Source organism: Drosophila hydei, unplaced genomic scaffold, assembly GCF_003285905.1.
Source record: "Drosophila hydei strain 15085-1641.00,03,60 unplaced genomic scaffold, DhydRS2 tig00000215-arrow-arrow-pilon, whole genome shotgun sequence".
NCBI lineage: Eukaryota > Metazoa > Arthropoda > Insecta > Diptera > Drosophilidae > Drosophila > Drosophila hydei.
This window is the reverse complement of record NW_022045687.1, coordinates 563,419-577,285: the sequence shown is the minus strand read 5'-3', so window position 1 is coordinate 577,285 and position 13,867 is coordinate 563,419. Positions and strand designations below refer to the sequence as shown.

The window sequence follows — 13,867 nt, the reverse complement described above, 5'->3', positions numbered from 1 at the left end:
GACACTGAATCTGCTTAATGTCCCGCTGCCTTCGAATATTATACTTTACTGTATAATATATCTCCTGAATTTAAGCTATGCAGTTCCTAATAATAATAAAACAAAATGTAAACAAATAGAATATATAAATGAAATAAATAAAATTCGACGTTTCAAAGTTCAACTTTAATGTGCATTTAATATTATTCCTGACGAGCTGCTCTCGATTATTATTTATGGTATATTTAAACGGTGCTACTAACTAGCGCACACAAGCTGAGAGGAATTGGTTGCGTGTGTTAGTTGCGTCATAAAACAGACGATTAACAATTGACTTGGATTTTATAAAATTTTAATAATTATATTTAAATGAATATACATTTGTAATATTACAGTTCATCTTTTTCCAGCAAGGTGTAACGATGTTTCGATGGGCCCAGCTCCTTAAATTTAGACTCGGGCGGCGATGTACCCTTACCATTGTCCGACTGGATTTCATTACTTGTGGGATCCGGCCCATAATGAAACTCCCTACGATTAGAAAGTGTTCGTTATATATACGTATATAGCTAGCTGTTATTATCTTATTACATACCTATGCAGTTTCCCACTGTAAAGATCTTGCAGGAATTGCTTTAGCTTGCCGGGCGTATACATATCATTGAAGTGAGGGAAGAGATACATGTGCTTGAACGAGTCGATGGCAATGACCGGTAGATCATCTTCAGATTTGCCCAGGTGGTGTAACGGATGTGCAAACCGTTTACCATCCGCAGTTAAGAAGTTGACGTTCTCTGCATGAATAAAGTAAACAAATATATATATTGATGGAAGATTGTGGGTCAACTGTAGAGCTACATACGCTTCTCATCCAACAACTGTTGCTCAATGATTGCTTTGTAATCTTTGATGGAATTCAGATCATCGGGTTTATAGAACAGGATTAGGAACGGCAGTCCTTCCTCCGTTAGCTCCTCAGCGCTCTCGAATGTTATTTCTCTGACAAGCGGTACACATTTTTCCTGTATCCAGACCTTCAGCTCATCGAAATTGGTTAAGCTTCCTGTATAGGTTTCATCGTTTTCGTGCGATAAAGCCACATCCGGTCTGAACACGATAATGGGTGTGCCTAAATGTGAATAAGTGTATCATTAAAATAGTGAAGAAATGAGCTTTGAGGGACACTAACCTGGAGGATGCATTGCCTGCGAGGCCTCGCCAAAACCAACGTGGAACTGACAATCCTCTTTGAGGTTGGTGGCCACCTTGCGGAAGATGTCATATTCGCTCTGATCTCGTCTATCGAAATAGCCCATAATACTACGCTTTTTGGAGTCCAGATTCTCCAGATCCTTCAACGAATGGAACTCCTTGATGGGATCCTCCAACTGTTTCTTGACAAACTCCAAGAATGCCTCTGCCGATCGCTGGCCACGATACTCCCGCTTACTCAGCTGACCATTGCGAACGATCTTCAATGTGGGATATTTGCTAATATGGAAACGGGAGGCAATTGCCGTTTCACGATCGCAGTCCACTTTGCCTAGCACCACTTTCCCAGCATCTGGGAACTCCGCTTTAATCTGTAATTTTTTGGATTTATCAACGATAAAGTAACAACAACAGCAGCAAAAATTATAAGTTTCATTTGTGGTTAGTTTAAACAGTTTGCACTGAATTGAGAGCACATTTAACTAAATTAAACAAAAGACAAAAATAAACAGACACAAAAGTGTTTCGAGGTTCACATATTTTGTTCATGTTTCTTTGTGGTTTTTTCCTCCATCTGTTTCCATTGTTGATGACAAACAGGTGTAAGCCAGTCATGCAGGTATTATATACAATTCAGTTCTTTTATTTGGCCACATTATACGAGATCTTCCTGAGTAAATAAATAATTTTCGAGAAAAACGCAAAATACGCAAAACTTTCTAAGCACACCTCGCATGTAGCTACAATAACAGCAATATCGAATTCAGCTTCAAAGATTTGTCTTTGTTTTTGAAAACTTTTCCAGCTAGTTATGTGACGCTTTCCATTTATTTATATATACTTACAATAAATTTTCGTTCTTGGCTTACCTTATCCGCCGCTTCATTGAAAATTGGCGCTAAAATATTACTAAACCGACACCATTCCGCATAAAAGTTAAGGAAAACCAATTCGTTAGACGCTGCAAGACAACAATAAGAAATGAATAAGTATTTATTTATTATCTAATTATTGGTAGAATACCATAAAATTGCCAAAAGAAATAACATGTTTGCGATTCTTTGACAAATGAAAAAGAAAGTCAAGATTGTGTTTTCCTTGACATGTTTTTTCATTTACTTAGTTGGAAAATTATCAGGTGACAGCTTTATCTACAAGATAATGGGCTTGGGAGTATATGTATGTCTATATCATTGCACTTTGATGGAGTAGCGCCTCTGGACCAGCAGCAATTAATCTTATCAGCCCTGACAAAGCGTGTAAAAGTATAGAAAACTTTTTGATTAACTGATAAGAAATTACTAATAGCAATATTATTAGAAGGAAAAATAAAACTTTTCATGTTTACTTTGGCAAACTGCCCTCTGAAGGATATTCAGTGCATCTTTTAATCTCACAATGCAGATATTTAAGGTCAATTCATATTTCTATTTCTAGTTCAATTGTGCGCCTGTTCCAGAGGTGTTTGAATGTGAAATGAAGTATGTCTAATTACAGTTGTATATTTTGTTTAGTGAGCGTAGCAAATATATTTGGAGCCAGCGTACCACGCTGGCAAATTCTGTGAAATTTATCGAGCTTCAGATTTTCAATTTGTGACACGTCAAGCGACACACAAGCTTACACACACACACACACACACACACTCTCGCGCACAAATGAAGTGTGTGTGTGCGTGTGCGTGTGAGTGCGTGTGACTGTTTGTATGTATGTACGCGTATTAGTGCACCAGCTGAGATATTAAGTAAATATATGTGTGTTGTATGTAGGTGTGTAATCCATGCGGCTTTTAGTGCATTTAATCTAGCTATGTTTATGTTTCGAAGAAAAACACTGAAGCAGGTGTTATTATTGTCGGCTTACCTAATGTCATATCAATATTTTCACTGGTCATGGGCAGCGCACCACCAGACGCATCTGTGGGATGGTACAGGACATGGAGAACCTGAAATTATCAGAAGGAACAAAAGATTCGACATTATTTGATCATGTTCACAGGTCGAATATACTTTGATTCACATGTCAATTGTCACATTGCGAATGGCCATTGACCAAACAAACTTGGGATATTTCCACGTCTTAGCCGGCCAAGTCACATTCGCTCTGATTCGAGCGGGTGCGGGTAGAACACGTCGACTTACCGCAACAATGGCTAAGCACGAGCCCAGCAATGGCTTTATGGATGCGGTCATGTTGGTGCTGTGGGCGGCAGGCTTGACCAATATTTATAAGCTACTGAAAACTAATTTATTTAATTTTAATTCACTTTTACATTAGGTGGAATGAAAACGCAGTCACGACGTATCTATATATATAATTATTATAACAACTTCGTTGATTATCGTACAGTGTTGGTTAATGTACCAAAGTCGAAGTACCCATGCATAAAACTACCCGTTTTGTGTAACGATTAAGGTATGAAGTGATTTTATAGCTGATAAGTTATTTCTTGCGATCTGAATTCAACAATTTAATATAAGTTGTTAAATTATAATAAAATCAACTATCAATTATATTATATATAAATAAAAACATGATATATTTTCATGTTATACATATAAACAACAATATCACAATAACATATTAAACTAATTAATTCATTTAAAAATAAAATTCTTTGTATATATTATTTATCTTATTGTAATATAAATACCAATTGGTCATAATTTGAGAGGCATATTTTGAGACGTGCCGAATTCAAACTGCAAAAGTCTCGATAACGATAATAATATATTCGATTTTTGTAAGTGACAAAAGTAGTCGGGTTGTTCACGAATACCTATTTGTATGTATGTGAATATTGTACATCTACATATGTATAAGCAACAATATCTGCGAATCTTTGTTTATAATAGCTGACGTTTATGGAGTTTATGGTGCTAAATAAAGAGGAAAACCACAAAACGAGTCTTTTAATTTTTGTAAAAATACCAGGAAACTAACCACAACTGTTATCTAAAGGTGTTCAGCATAGTAATGTATGTATGTTTGTATGTTTGTTTTGGTGTTTTTGTTTTATAAATATTGTGGAATCATATACATATATGTATGTATACTCAAGCACAGGTTTAAGTGTATGTGTGCCTAATTACTTTGTTTATAAAACATATTTCTTTGTTTTTTTTTTCTTTGGCATACGTCCAACAGCAAGGACTTAACGAAAATCAAAATAACTTTGTTTAAAAAAGTTCATCCATATGCATACATATACATGTATGTGCATAATAGAACAATTCGTTGTTATACGCAATTGTATTAAAATGTATGTACATTTGTAAATATAACTGTATTTGTACGTAAGTGCATATGTGTATATATTTATATATATATACGTATTATCTACACTGGCAACCACCACACACAAAAATTGTATTTGTTCATATCTAGTATAACTGCTAATAAGGTGTTTGGATGTTTGAAACATTTTGCATTTAATTGCTTTGCCTTGAGTTCTCGTTTCGAGATATGTAGACGTGTTTGTGTGTGTGCGTATATATATATATATGTACGCTTATATGTATGTGACGTCCTGTTTAACTGGTGTCATAAACGCATAAACAATTTAAAAAAGTGTGTGCGAAATTTTTCCATTGCTGCGGTGCAACAATTAATTAAAATAGTAACCCTGAGAGGATCTCAGGTGTTCGAACCCGAAGCGTATATATACATATAAACGTATGTATATGTGTATGTCTTATAAGTAAAATCTATAAGTGTGTTGTATTTACATACATACATATGCATGTTTGTTACCGTATGTGTACGTGTGTGCCTATGTGTGTGTGCGTTTCTGTGTCTGTGCACTAATTGAATCTTTTATTGCAGTCGCAACACATGATGTCAGATGGATCGCCGCCCCCATCGATTTGTTTTATTCGAGCCGCGGAATCATATCCAAAATCACAAATGGAAAAGGAAGACTCACAGCTGTCAGTGCCCTTTCAAGAGCGTAAGTATCATTGGAATATATCGACGAATAGCTGGCTAAATAAATAATTATGTATAAATATATAATCCATATTTCGACACAACAGTTGCCGGCGAATCAATAAAATACTTGGGCCGCACCGATGATGGAATTTTGGCTCTATCCAACTATCGAATATTCCTGTCAAAGAAATCAACGAACGAGACGTACGTGCCGTTGGGCCTGATTGAGTCGGTGCAAGTACGGGATCCCTTCCAGCTAATTGTTAATTGCAAGGATGCCAGCACTGTGCGCTGTTCGTTTCCAACGGCAGAGCAGTGCTTGGAATGGCAGCGACGCATTCAGCTGCTAATTGGTGTGCCTGAAACGCTTGAAACACTGTTCGCATTTCCATTTTACTCATGGACATGCGACATTATTGGGAACAAGGAGCGCGCTGCTCTAACCAATGGCAACTTCAACTTCAACAAATCGACGCCAGCGCCTGAGAGTTCAAGTCTACAAGCGGCAAGCGAACATTTACATCGCTTGCAGCGTGAAATTCGGTATGAGAGCGACTTTAAGAATGAGGTTGCCCGTCTGGGCTTCGATTTGAAAGGATCATGGCGAATCTCGACGGCAAATACAGACTTTAAACTCTGTCCATCGTATCCACAAAAGCTACTTGTTCCGTGCTGCATTACCGACGAAATGCTTCACAATATTGCCAATTTTCGGGGATCGCGTCGTTTGCCGGCTGTTGTTTGGCGTCATCAAAAGTCTGGAGCGATTCTGGCCCGTTGCAGTCAGCCAGAGGTCGGCTGGCTGGGCTGGAGAAACTACAAGGATGAGCAGCTGTTGAAAGCGCTCGCAGATGCGTGTGCCTTCGACAGAGGCGAACATTCAAGGCGACAGGCTAAAGATACAAATGGAGAGACTGGATCCTCAGGGAAAAGCTCTCCATCGCTGGAGGACTCCTCGCACGAGGAGCTCGCACTGGATGAAATCAGGGTATGCTTAGACAAATTTCGTAATTCTTATCAATAGGGAAGAGCAAGAAAGTTCCCGAAAAAACTGATTTGTGTTATTAATTCCAAATAATCAAATATTAATCGGAACTTTCAATTATATTTTTAGAAAATTCTTATCGTCGATGCACGCAGCTATACGTCAGCGGTCACAAATCGAGCACGCGGCGGCGGCTGTGAATGTATTGAATATTATCCATGCGCCGAAATAGAATTCATGAATTTGGGCAATATACATGCTATACGAAAAAGTTTTCATGCTGTTCGTCAGTTATGTGCATCATCGCCTGACGATCCAAAGTAATTATAGATATATATATATATAATATATAGACTGACTGTATTGTAATCATAAAATTTAAAATTGACAGTTGGTTTGGACAATTGGAGAAAACGATGTGGATGCAGCATCTGTCGGGTCTGTTGGGAGCAACGATGACTGTTGTACATACAATCGAGAAAAATGGTCGTCCCGTTCTGGTGCATTGCTCCGATGGCTGGGACCGTACGCCACAAATTGTGGCAACTGCGCAACTTTGTCTGGATCCATTTTATAGAACAGTTGAAGTACGTTTAGCCTTAACTTAGATTCAGTAAGAGATTCCATTCAATGTCCATAATTTTAGGGTTTCCGGGTGTTGGTGGAGCGTGAATGGTTAAATTTTGGACACAAGTTTGCGGATCGATCCGGAAACGGTCCCAATTCGGATGAGGTGAATGAACGTTGTCCAGTGTTTCTACAATGGCTCGATCTGGTGCACCAAATACACAAGCAATACCCGTGCAGCTTTGAGTTCAGCACAGGTTATTTGGTAAGATGACTTGATCTACTAAAGTAAGTTAATGCAATTTGAATCGTGTCTTTCAGATAAAACTCGCCCAGCACTCATTGTCCTGTCTGTTTGGCACGTTCCTATGCAATTCGCTTAAAGAACGCATCGAGAACTCAGTTTTCGACCGAACATTTTCCGTCTGGCCATTTTTAGCTGAAACTATGTATAGAAATCCACTCTATAAGCACGAGACTGAAAAGGTAAAATCATATACAATTATGGATGTCTGATAGCATAATAGCTTAACTTTCAATTTAATTCCAGGTACTTTGGCCCGCGCACAATGTGCGCTATTTACATTTCTGGTCCGATGTATATCTGGGTAATTTGGGCAATAAAAACGGCACCGATCTTCCTTTGCAAAGCAATGAACGGCAAAGTGTTCATAGCGTGAACGGTAAATGCGACAATTGGTTAATATTATTATATCAGAATTGAACAGTTTTTTTGTCAAACAATATTTGTTCTAGGAGCGACAGCAAAGACTCGATCGACAGAGAACATAACAACAAACGAGTTGTCACAGAGTACGATATCGAGAAGATCAAGTGATCCCAATTTGACTGTGGATTCAATGTACGTATACAACCAGATCTGCAGCTAAACAATGAATAATAAAATTAAATATTTTCAGTGTAACGGATGGCATCAATTTGAGTGCGAACAGCAACTCCATGTTTGACATTCGGTTAGAGCCAAAGGAATGCATAATCGATACGAAATCTGAAGTCAAACAGGACACCGACTTGGTGGACAGTCCAAAACTGGCGGAGCATGCACAAAATGGCTCCACAAAATTGTTAACTGAATTCAAAAACAATGACCAAAGCACTTCATCAGTTCAACGTGATACATTGAGCGCGGGTTCCACATCCATAAATGGCAAGATCACCATTCAGCGCATGGATTCCAAGCCCATTGATTTAGCAATACATACCCCATGTGATTCCCCAAACGGTTAGTTAACTAGTTTACATTCATTTGCCCAAACTTTTGTTTAACTTTTGATATTATTCAGATTATGCTCCCTCCATGTGTGAAAGCTTTAGTGATAATAGCCTAACTCTGCGTCAGGGTCAAGGCCAAATCGATACTAGTACGGATACCTTAATTCCTATAGAAAGTACACAACATGAGACACTTTTAGTGTCAAAAAATCCAATTAAAGACAGCGACGTGCCTTCAGAACAAGATGCCGATGTCATACCTCATGAAAAAAAGACCGAAGCAACCAACGTTGCGCATACCAATAAAATTAGTCAAAGTTATAGCCATTTGCCCCGAGTTCACGTCAAGCCCAATAATCTGAGGTACTTCCAACAGAACGCCAGCGCAAATATAGAGAAAAGCAATGCATTTGAACATCAGTTGGAAGTCCACAAAACAGGTGGCGAGGACAGCTACAAGGAGACAAATGCAACTAAGGATATTTTAAATGGAACAGTGACCTTAAACGATGGCAGCAACACAAGCGAGTCCCTGCCATTATCACCTGAGCACCACAGATGCAATTCTCAAACACATAATATGTTTGCGCATTTTGATGAGTCAGCGCCAAGTAGAAGAAATATGCTCTGGTCGAACCTCAATAGGGAACACACGCATTCAAAATATGCAGAAAATGTTAGGTAAATATTGATAAACGATGCTGCTTAAACTGTCTCAAGACAATTAACAAATTTCAATCTATATTATAGTGCACTTAATTTTCCGGCGTCTGGACTTATATCATTGCCCCCGACACCACAGGGATTGCAAGAGCGAACACAGTTCACAATATCCTGTCCAGATGGCTTGTCACATGGCTTAAGTGAACAGAACATACGACTACACCAAATTGTTCAAGAGCACAAGGTTTTAACGAATACATATTAAAAATCTATAAATAAATATATATATATATATAATATATTATAATTTCTCTTATTTTAGCTACGCGAGGAAGTTCTGTTGCGCGAAATTCATGGAATGCGTTTGGCGTTGTTACAAAAAGGTTGTCCAAGCTGCAATAGTGTCGTATCAACAAATGTGGAGCATGTAATTATGTCATTAAATGTTATATATTATGTATAAATTACATAACAAATCTGCACACATGCAAACCAAATAATATTTCGAATGCATAATGTATGCAAATTTGTTAATATGTTTATTCTAAAGTGAACACAAAATGAGATGAATATATCCAGCCATATCTACGCACTTACCACATGTTCATCAGCTCAACTCTGACAATAACTCTGGCTGGATAGTTTCGATAATAATATTAGCATAAATTTAGGCTAAAAATATTTAAATGTTTAATCGGGACAACGAAACGTGCCGTATTTGTGATGAAAATGGTTTTTGTTTTCGTTGTTGGTCTAATTATTTACATTTCTTTAGGAAAACGGATCGGATATTGTTGAAAATGCATCAACATGTTCTTGGGAAGCCGTAGAAGAACGGAGTGGTCCATCATCGTATGCCACATCCTCGATTCAAGAGAAAAAAGCTTCAAGTGTCCTCTGGGTACCAGATCATGCCGTTTCGCGTTGCTCTAATTGTCAAATTGAATTCTGGCTTGGACGAAGAAAACATCATTGTCGGTGCGCATTTCAACATATTCTTTTATTTTCTCCTACCTGTACCTGTACCTGTATCTATTATGTTCATAACATACCTTAGCTACCTTAGCCACACACATACATACTTACTATATACTATGGGCCAATAGCCATTTCTAAGCAATCAATCTGGCACCAGTTCGTAACTAATATCTTATCGTATCTTGTATTATTTTATATGTTTTATTCTATTATGTTTTTGGAATCACACCTTGCTGTCATCATTAGCAAAGCTTCTCAATCTACTATAAGTTACCATTAGGTCCTTTATTTGTGCTTTATTATTCTCATTGTTTCGCAACAAGATGATGCCAGATTTGAAGACAGTGAAAGAAAATTGCAAATAATGAACTAATGTCAGATTGGCTGTGATAAATATTTTCTCATTTTGTAACAAATTCAGATTAACATATCGTATTCAGTGCTAAATATGGTTGTGTTCAATTTACGATTGTTTTTAACAAACAAGTCTATTTGATCTCTATTAACAACTTCAAATTTAAATTTAAATACCAATTGTCTTTCATCTCCTTACAGATCATGTGGCGAAATTTTCTGTGCTGACTGCTCTGAATTCTGGGCGCCTTTACCATTCGAAAAGCTTTTCAATCCAGTAAGACTTTGTGGCTCTTGTTATACGACCGTTACAACACAAGTACACGAATGTAGCCTTCCTTCCAATACAAATTCAAATGGAACTTCAAATTTGATTGCGATTTCAATTTCAAACGACGGGGCTACGAAGAAGCCTTCTTCAAGCTCTCAACAGTAGTTTTCCATTAGCTTTAGGGTTCTGACGTTGAAACAATATGTAAATATAATATACTCAAATATTTATTGCATATATATAAATGTTAACACTATTATAGCAAAAAATATATAAAATACAATTGAGCGGACTTGTAGAAATACATGAAATTATACAACAAATTTTGTTAGACATCTATATGGATATATAAAATTGTATATATTCATATGTAATATGGACACAATTGTAAATTCAAATACCAAACTAAAACAATTATAACAAAAAAAAAGTCTTTGAATTTTTCTTATAATTAATAATTGCTGAGACTCGCGTAGAAGGGTGATATTTATAAGATATAGCAAAAGTAAAGCAGTGAGTGCGTGAGAGAGAGAGAGAGAGCGAGGTATGGCATTTAACATGTTTTTTTCTTGTTTTATTAAATTAACACTTTGTGTACGTAAATCAATTATATTACATATATATATATAACATATTATACAACAAAAACAAATTCAAACTCGAAGTCTACTTGTTCATTCGTTTGCTTCTATATGGTGATGAGGTAGCTTTGGCGGCAGTTTATAGGGTCGTACGTATTTCATATTAGTTTTGAGTGTTTCGGGCAACATTGTACTGGATAGCAGGCTGCGTAGGAAGAAATATGTCAAATAGCCAGTAATTCCCCAGATGCGAAGTTGATCCACCACAAACACGGGTACGCTGTAGCCAGTGCGAAATTGAGTGTGTCTAGTGGCTGTTGGGGAGATTAGTGAGTTGATTGGTATGCAGAAAACCTCCTCCACTTCGTCCAGGTTAATCTTGAGTTCGGAAACATGAAAATCGTGCACTACGCCCACAACTGGTACGATGGCGGCGGTGCGTGGTAAAAATAAAAGTTTCCCTTCACCCCACATTTGAATGCGTTGTCGTGGTAGACCAATCTCTTCCTCCGTTTCTCGCAGTGCACAATCCATAAAGCTCTCGTCACTTTCATCTCGTTTGCCACCCGGAAACGATATTTGTAGGCTATGGCTACGCAAGTGTCGAGAGCGGCGGGTGTATAGTATCGAAACTTCATTCCTGCGGGAGCTAAGTTTTATTAAATGCATTAAAAAGGAAGCCTAAATATTTTTACTTACGTGTCCCGCTCCTGACACAAAGCTATTAGCACGGACGCTGTGTGCTTCTCATGCCTGCTGGGATGCCACGACTTGGGTGGAGGAAAGACCGGCATCTTGCGTAGCCGATCCATGCAGCGTTCTCGCTGCACATCACCCAGGAGTTCCGTAAAGTCGTCCACAGTTAGGAGTTTTACATTGGCAGTTGACGCACTGTTACTTTTGTTTCTAGTTTGATGACATATTAGTTGCCGCAACCGACTCCTTGTCAGAGAGCTGATGACGTAAGCTTTTGTCAGGCATATTTCGGTAAGAGTCATTAACTAATTTGTTAATAAGCAAAAGTGATGTAAACAAAAACGAAAGAGATTTGAACTTTGTATTGCCAGCTGTATGCTCAGCTGTTTTTGATTAATCTTGTGTATCGATTGCTGTTCAGAAAGTAGTCGCTCCAAATAATCGATAGAAGTTAACTTATCAGTTTAGTATATTTTATCTTGTATCGATATATCGCCAAGTTCTACATCTCTAATCGGCCAGGCTTTTGCATAAGCGTAAGTTAATAACAACAAATTATTCGGCAATTTTCTAACAAAGTTCATTAAAGCCATTAGAAAACGAATACGCACTTGACACGTGTGCGTACAGAGTAAGCAATTGATTCCATTGTACACAGCTAAATAAGATTGGCAGTGGTGTTTCATGCATTTCCATTACGTAACCCAAGAAAACAAATAATAAAAACGAAGCCTTTTAACACTTTCATGTTGTTGCACTCATTACTTGTTGTCTGTTTACAGTTTCATTCGCACTGACCAAGACACATACATATGGGCAGTAGTATCATCTCGCAGCTGGCGCGAAAGTACGGTGCAGTGATATTCTTTCCAACTGTTACAGTCGGCTCCATCTACGCTGATTGGTCACATACACGCGAGTGGAAACGCCAACAACTTTTAGCAGCACACTCCGCGGCGCTAAAGAGTCAAAGCTAAAAACACAATAAATAATCAACACTAACGATGGTTCTTGGTCTGGACAAACGTGCCGTGTGGGCAGCACTGCCACTGCTTGGACTTGCGATCGGTCATTTCTTGGACAAGAAGGAAACGGAACGCATGACCATGTTTCGTGACAAGAGCGCCCTTTATGGCCGTCCCTCTGGCAGCGAGGACAAGCCACCGTCTTGGTGATTAGCCATTAGAATCACAACTAATTTTTTTCTTCTCACTGTCGTTAAAATAAACTGTAATATGGCTATGTGAAATGTTCGAAAATGTGATCTATGGCTTATTAAGTGGAATTCTGTGTGCATATGTGTGTGAGTGTGTACCTGTGCCTTAGAAGTGTAGGTTCAGAAACCTAAGTATTACAAACCAATCTGGCTGACCTAACATCTTGCGGTCGCTTCCACTAGTGCTGACAACTTTTTAGCAGCAGCAGGGTAGAAATGCTGTAATAGCAGAAAAGCTAGATTTAGCTAGAATAGCTGAAATTTCAGTTTTATCTTTTAGATACTTTTTATGTACAACTTTATAATTCACTGAATCACTTCACTTTTCTTAACCTTACGTCTTCCAAAATTAAGAAGTAGACAATACTATAAACAGCTAAAATTCCCGCTGACTGCTTTTTTCAATTATACCCCCCGCTGCAGAAAGCCAACTATGGTGGAAATCTAAAGGATTTAGCAACTCTGATAACTACACAAACAATGGTGAGCAATACACACAAACCGCGGACCGTGGGCGAGCCGTAGCTAGATTTATTTGTTGTTAAGGATTACGTCGCTGCCTGTTTCTTTTGGCCATTGTTTGTTTAAGACATGAAAAACCATAAAACCATCAACACACGGGCCAACGATAAGCCAAAGATAACTCGTTTATTTAGTCTTCTACCTGGTACGGAACACACACACACAGACATTCACACACTTGCATGGAAACGAAAATCACAGCTAGCCTCAATATTGCAGCCTACGTGTAAGCGAGATAGCAAGAGCAGTGTTTTTATGCGCAAAATCCGTTAGGATTTAAAACAGCTCGTGTTTGCTGAATGAAAAATATCATATTGAAATTCATAATAACTAAGCTCACAAATAGATATTTGTGTCTGGCTGTGTAACATAATCCGCTCGAGCGGCGCAAACGCAGACACCGAGCGAAACAACCGACACACAAATTGAAATGCCAATGCAACAAAACTAATTTATTTTTATGGTCACAAGCATAGAGAATTGTTCAAATTGCGGGCGTGCTGTGCCAAAGGACCCATGTCCTTAGACACAGCCATCAATGCACATCCAACGGTTTTTATTTTGTACACAGGCTCAAGGCAACAGAGCGACTGCGCAGCGTGCAAGATTGGCAAAGTGCGTACTATTGTCGCAGTCGTCACCATTTCTATCTCTTTCTGTGTGTATGCGTGAGTGCGACA

General features: G+C 38.2%; 5 protein-coding genes across 13 annotated transcripts; 3 read left to right on the top strand and 2 right to left on the bottom strand.

Moving 5' to 3' along the window:
- Positions 1-270: 270 nt before the first annotated feature.
- On the bottom strand, positions 271-3,539 carry LOC111598827 (endoplasmic reticulum resident protein 44). The gene is made up of 7 exons (XM_023314259.2): positions 3,333-3,539; positions 3,055-3,136; positions 2,061-2,152; positions 1,169-1,562; positions 842-1,108; positions 575-773; positions 271-510 (listed from the first exon to the last, which is right to left on the bottom strand). Exons 1-7 carry the CDS (start codon positions 3,381-3,383, stop codon positions 369-371), a joined length of 1,227 nt encoding a protein of 408 aa, XP_023170027.2. The 5' UTR covers positions 3,384-3,539; the 3' UTR covers positions 271-368.
- A 434-nt stretch (positions 3,540-3,973) lies between these two features.
- LOC111598856 (myotubularin-related protein 3) lies at positions 3,974-10,573 on the top strand. Of its 8 annotated transcripts, none has more exons than XM_023314293.2 (15): positions 3,974-4,152; positions 5,017-5,140; positions 5,226-6,109; positions 6,236-6,426; positions 6,498-6,693; positions 6,753-6,938; positions 6,995-7,159; positions 7,224-7,356; positions 7,430-7,535; positions 7,594-7,916; positions 7,978-8,587; positions 8,657-8,813; positions 8,892-8,996; positions 9,345-9,547; positions 10,103-10,573. In XM_023314293.2, exons 2-15 carry the CDS (start codon positions 5,026-5,028, stop codon positions 10,335-10,337), a joined length of 3,609 nt encoding a protein of 1,202 aa, XP_023170061.2. In that variant the 5' UTR covers positions 3,974-4,152; positions 5,017-5,025; the 3' UTR covers positions 10,338-10,573. The 8 variants fall into 8 exon arrangements, with proteins under 8 accessions (XP_023170061.2, XP_023170060.2, XP_023170059.2 ...); XM_023314292.2 differs by having other exon boundaries at positions 3,974-4,169; XM_023314291.2 differs by having other exon boundaries at positions 3,974-4,173.
- Positions 10,574-10,814: 241 nt separating this feature from the next.
- Positions 10,815-11,832, bottom strand: LOC111598822 (nucleoside diphosphate-linked moiety X motif 8). Its single transcript, XM_023314252.2, has 2 exons — positions 11,453-11,832; positions 10,815-11,393 (listed from the first exon to the last, which is right to left on the bottom strand). The coding sequence occupies exons 1-2, from the start codon at positions 11,749-11,751 to the stop codon at positions 10,847-10,849; spliced, it is 846 nt and encodes a 281-aa protein (XP_023170020.2). The 5' UTR covers positions 11,752-11,832; the 3' UTR covers positions 10,815-10,846.
- Positions 11,833-11,911: 79 nt separating this feature from the next.
- Positions 11,912-12,429, top strand: LOC111598824. 2 transcript variants are annotated; one of them, XM_023314255.2, is made up of 2 exons: positions 11,912-11,985; positions 12,232-12,429. In XM_023314255.2, the coding sequence occupies exon 2, from the start codon at positions 12,262-12,264 to the stop codon at positions 12,424-12,426; it is 165 nt and encodes a 54-aa protein (XP_023170023.1). In that variant the 5' UTR covers positions 11,912-11,985; positions 12,232-12,261; the 3' UTR covers positions 12,427-12,429. The 2 variants fall into 2 exon arrangements, with proteins under 2 accessions (XP_023170023.1, XP_023170024.1); XM_023314256.1 differs by lacking the exon at positions 11,912-11,985 and adding an exon at positions 11,999-12,080.
- LOC111598823 lies at positions 12,430-12,698 on the top strand. The gene has a single exon (XM_023314253.2). It carries the CDS (start codon positions 12,454-12,456, stop codon positions 12,622-12,624), a length of 171 nt encoding a protein of 56 aa, XP_023170021.1. The 5' UTR covers positions 12,430-12,453; the 3' UTR covers positions 12,625-12,698.
- Positions 12,699-13,867: the final 1,169 nt, after the last annotated feature.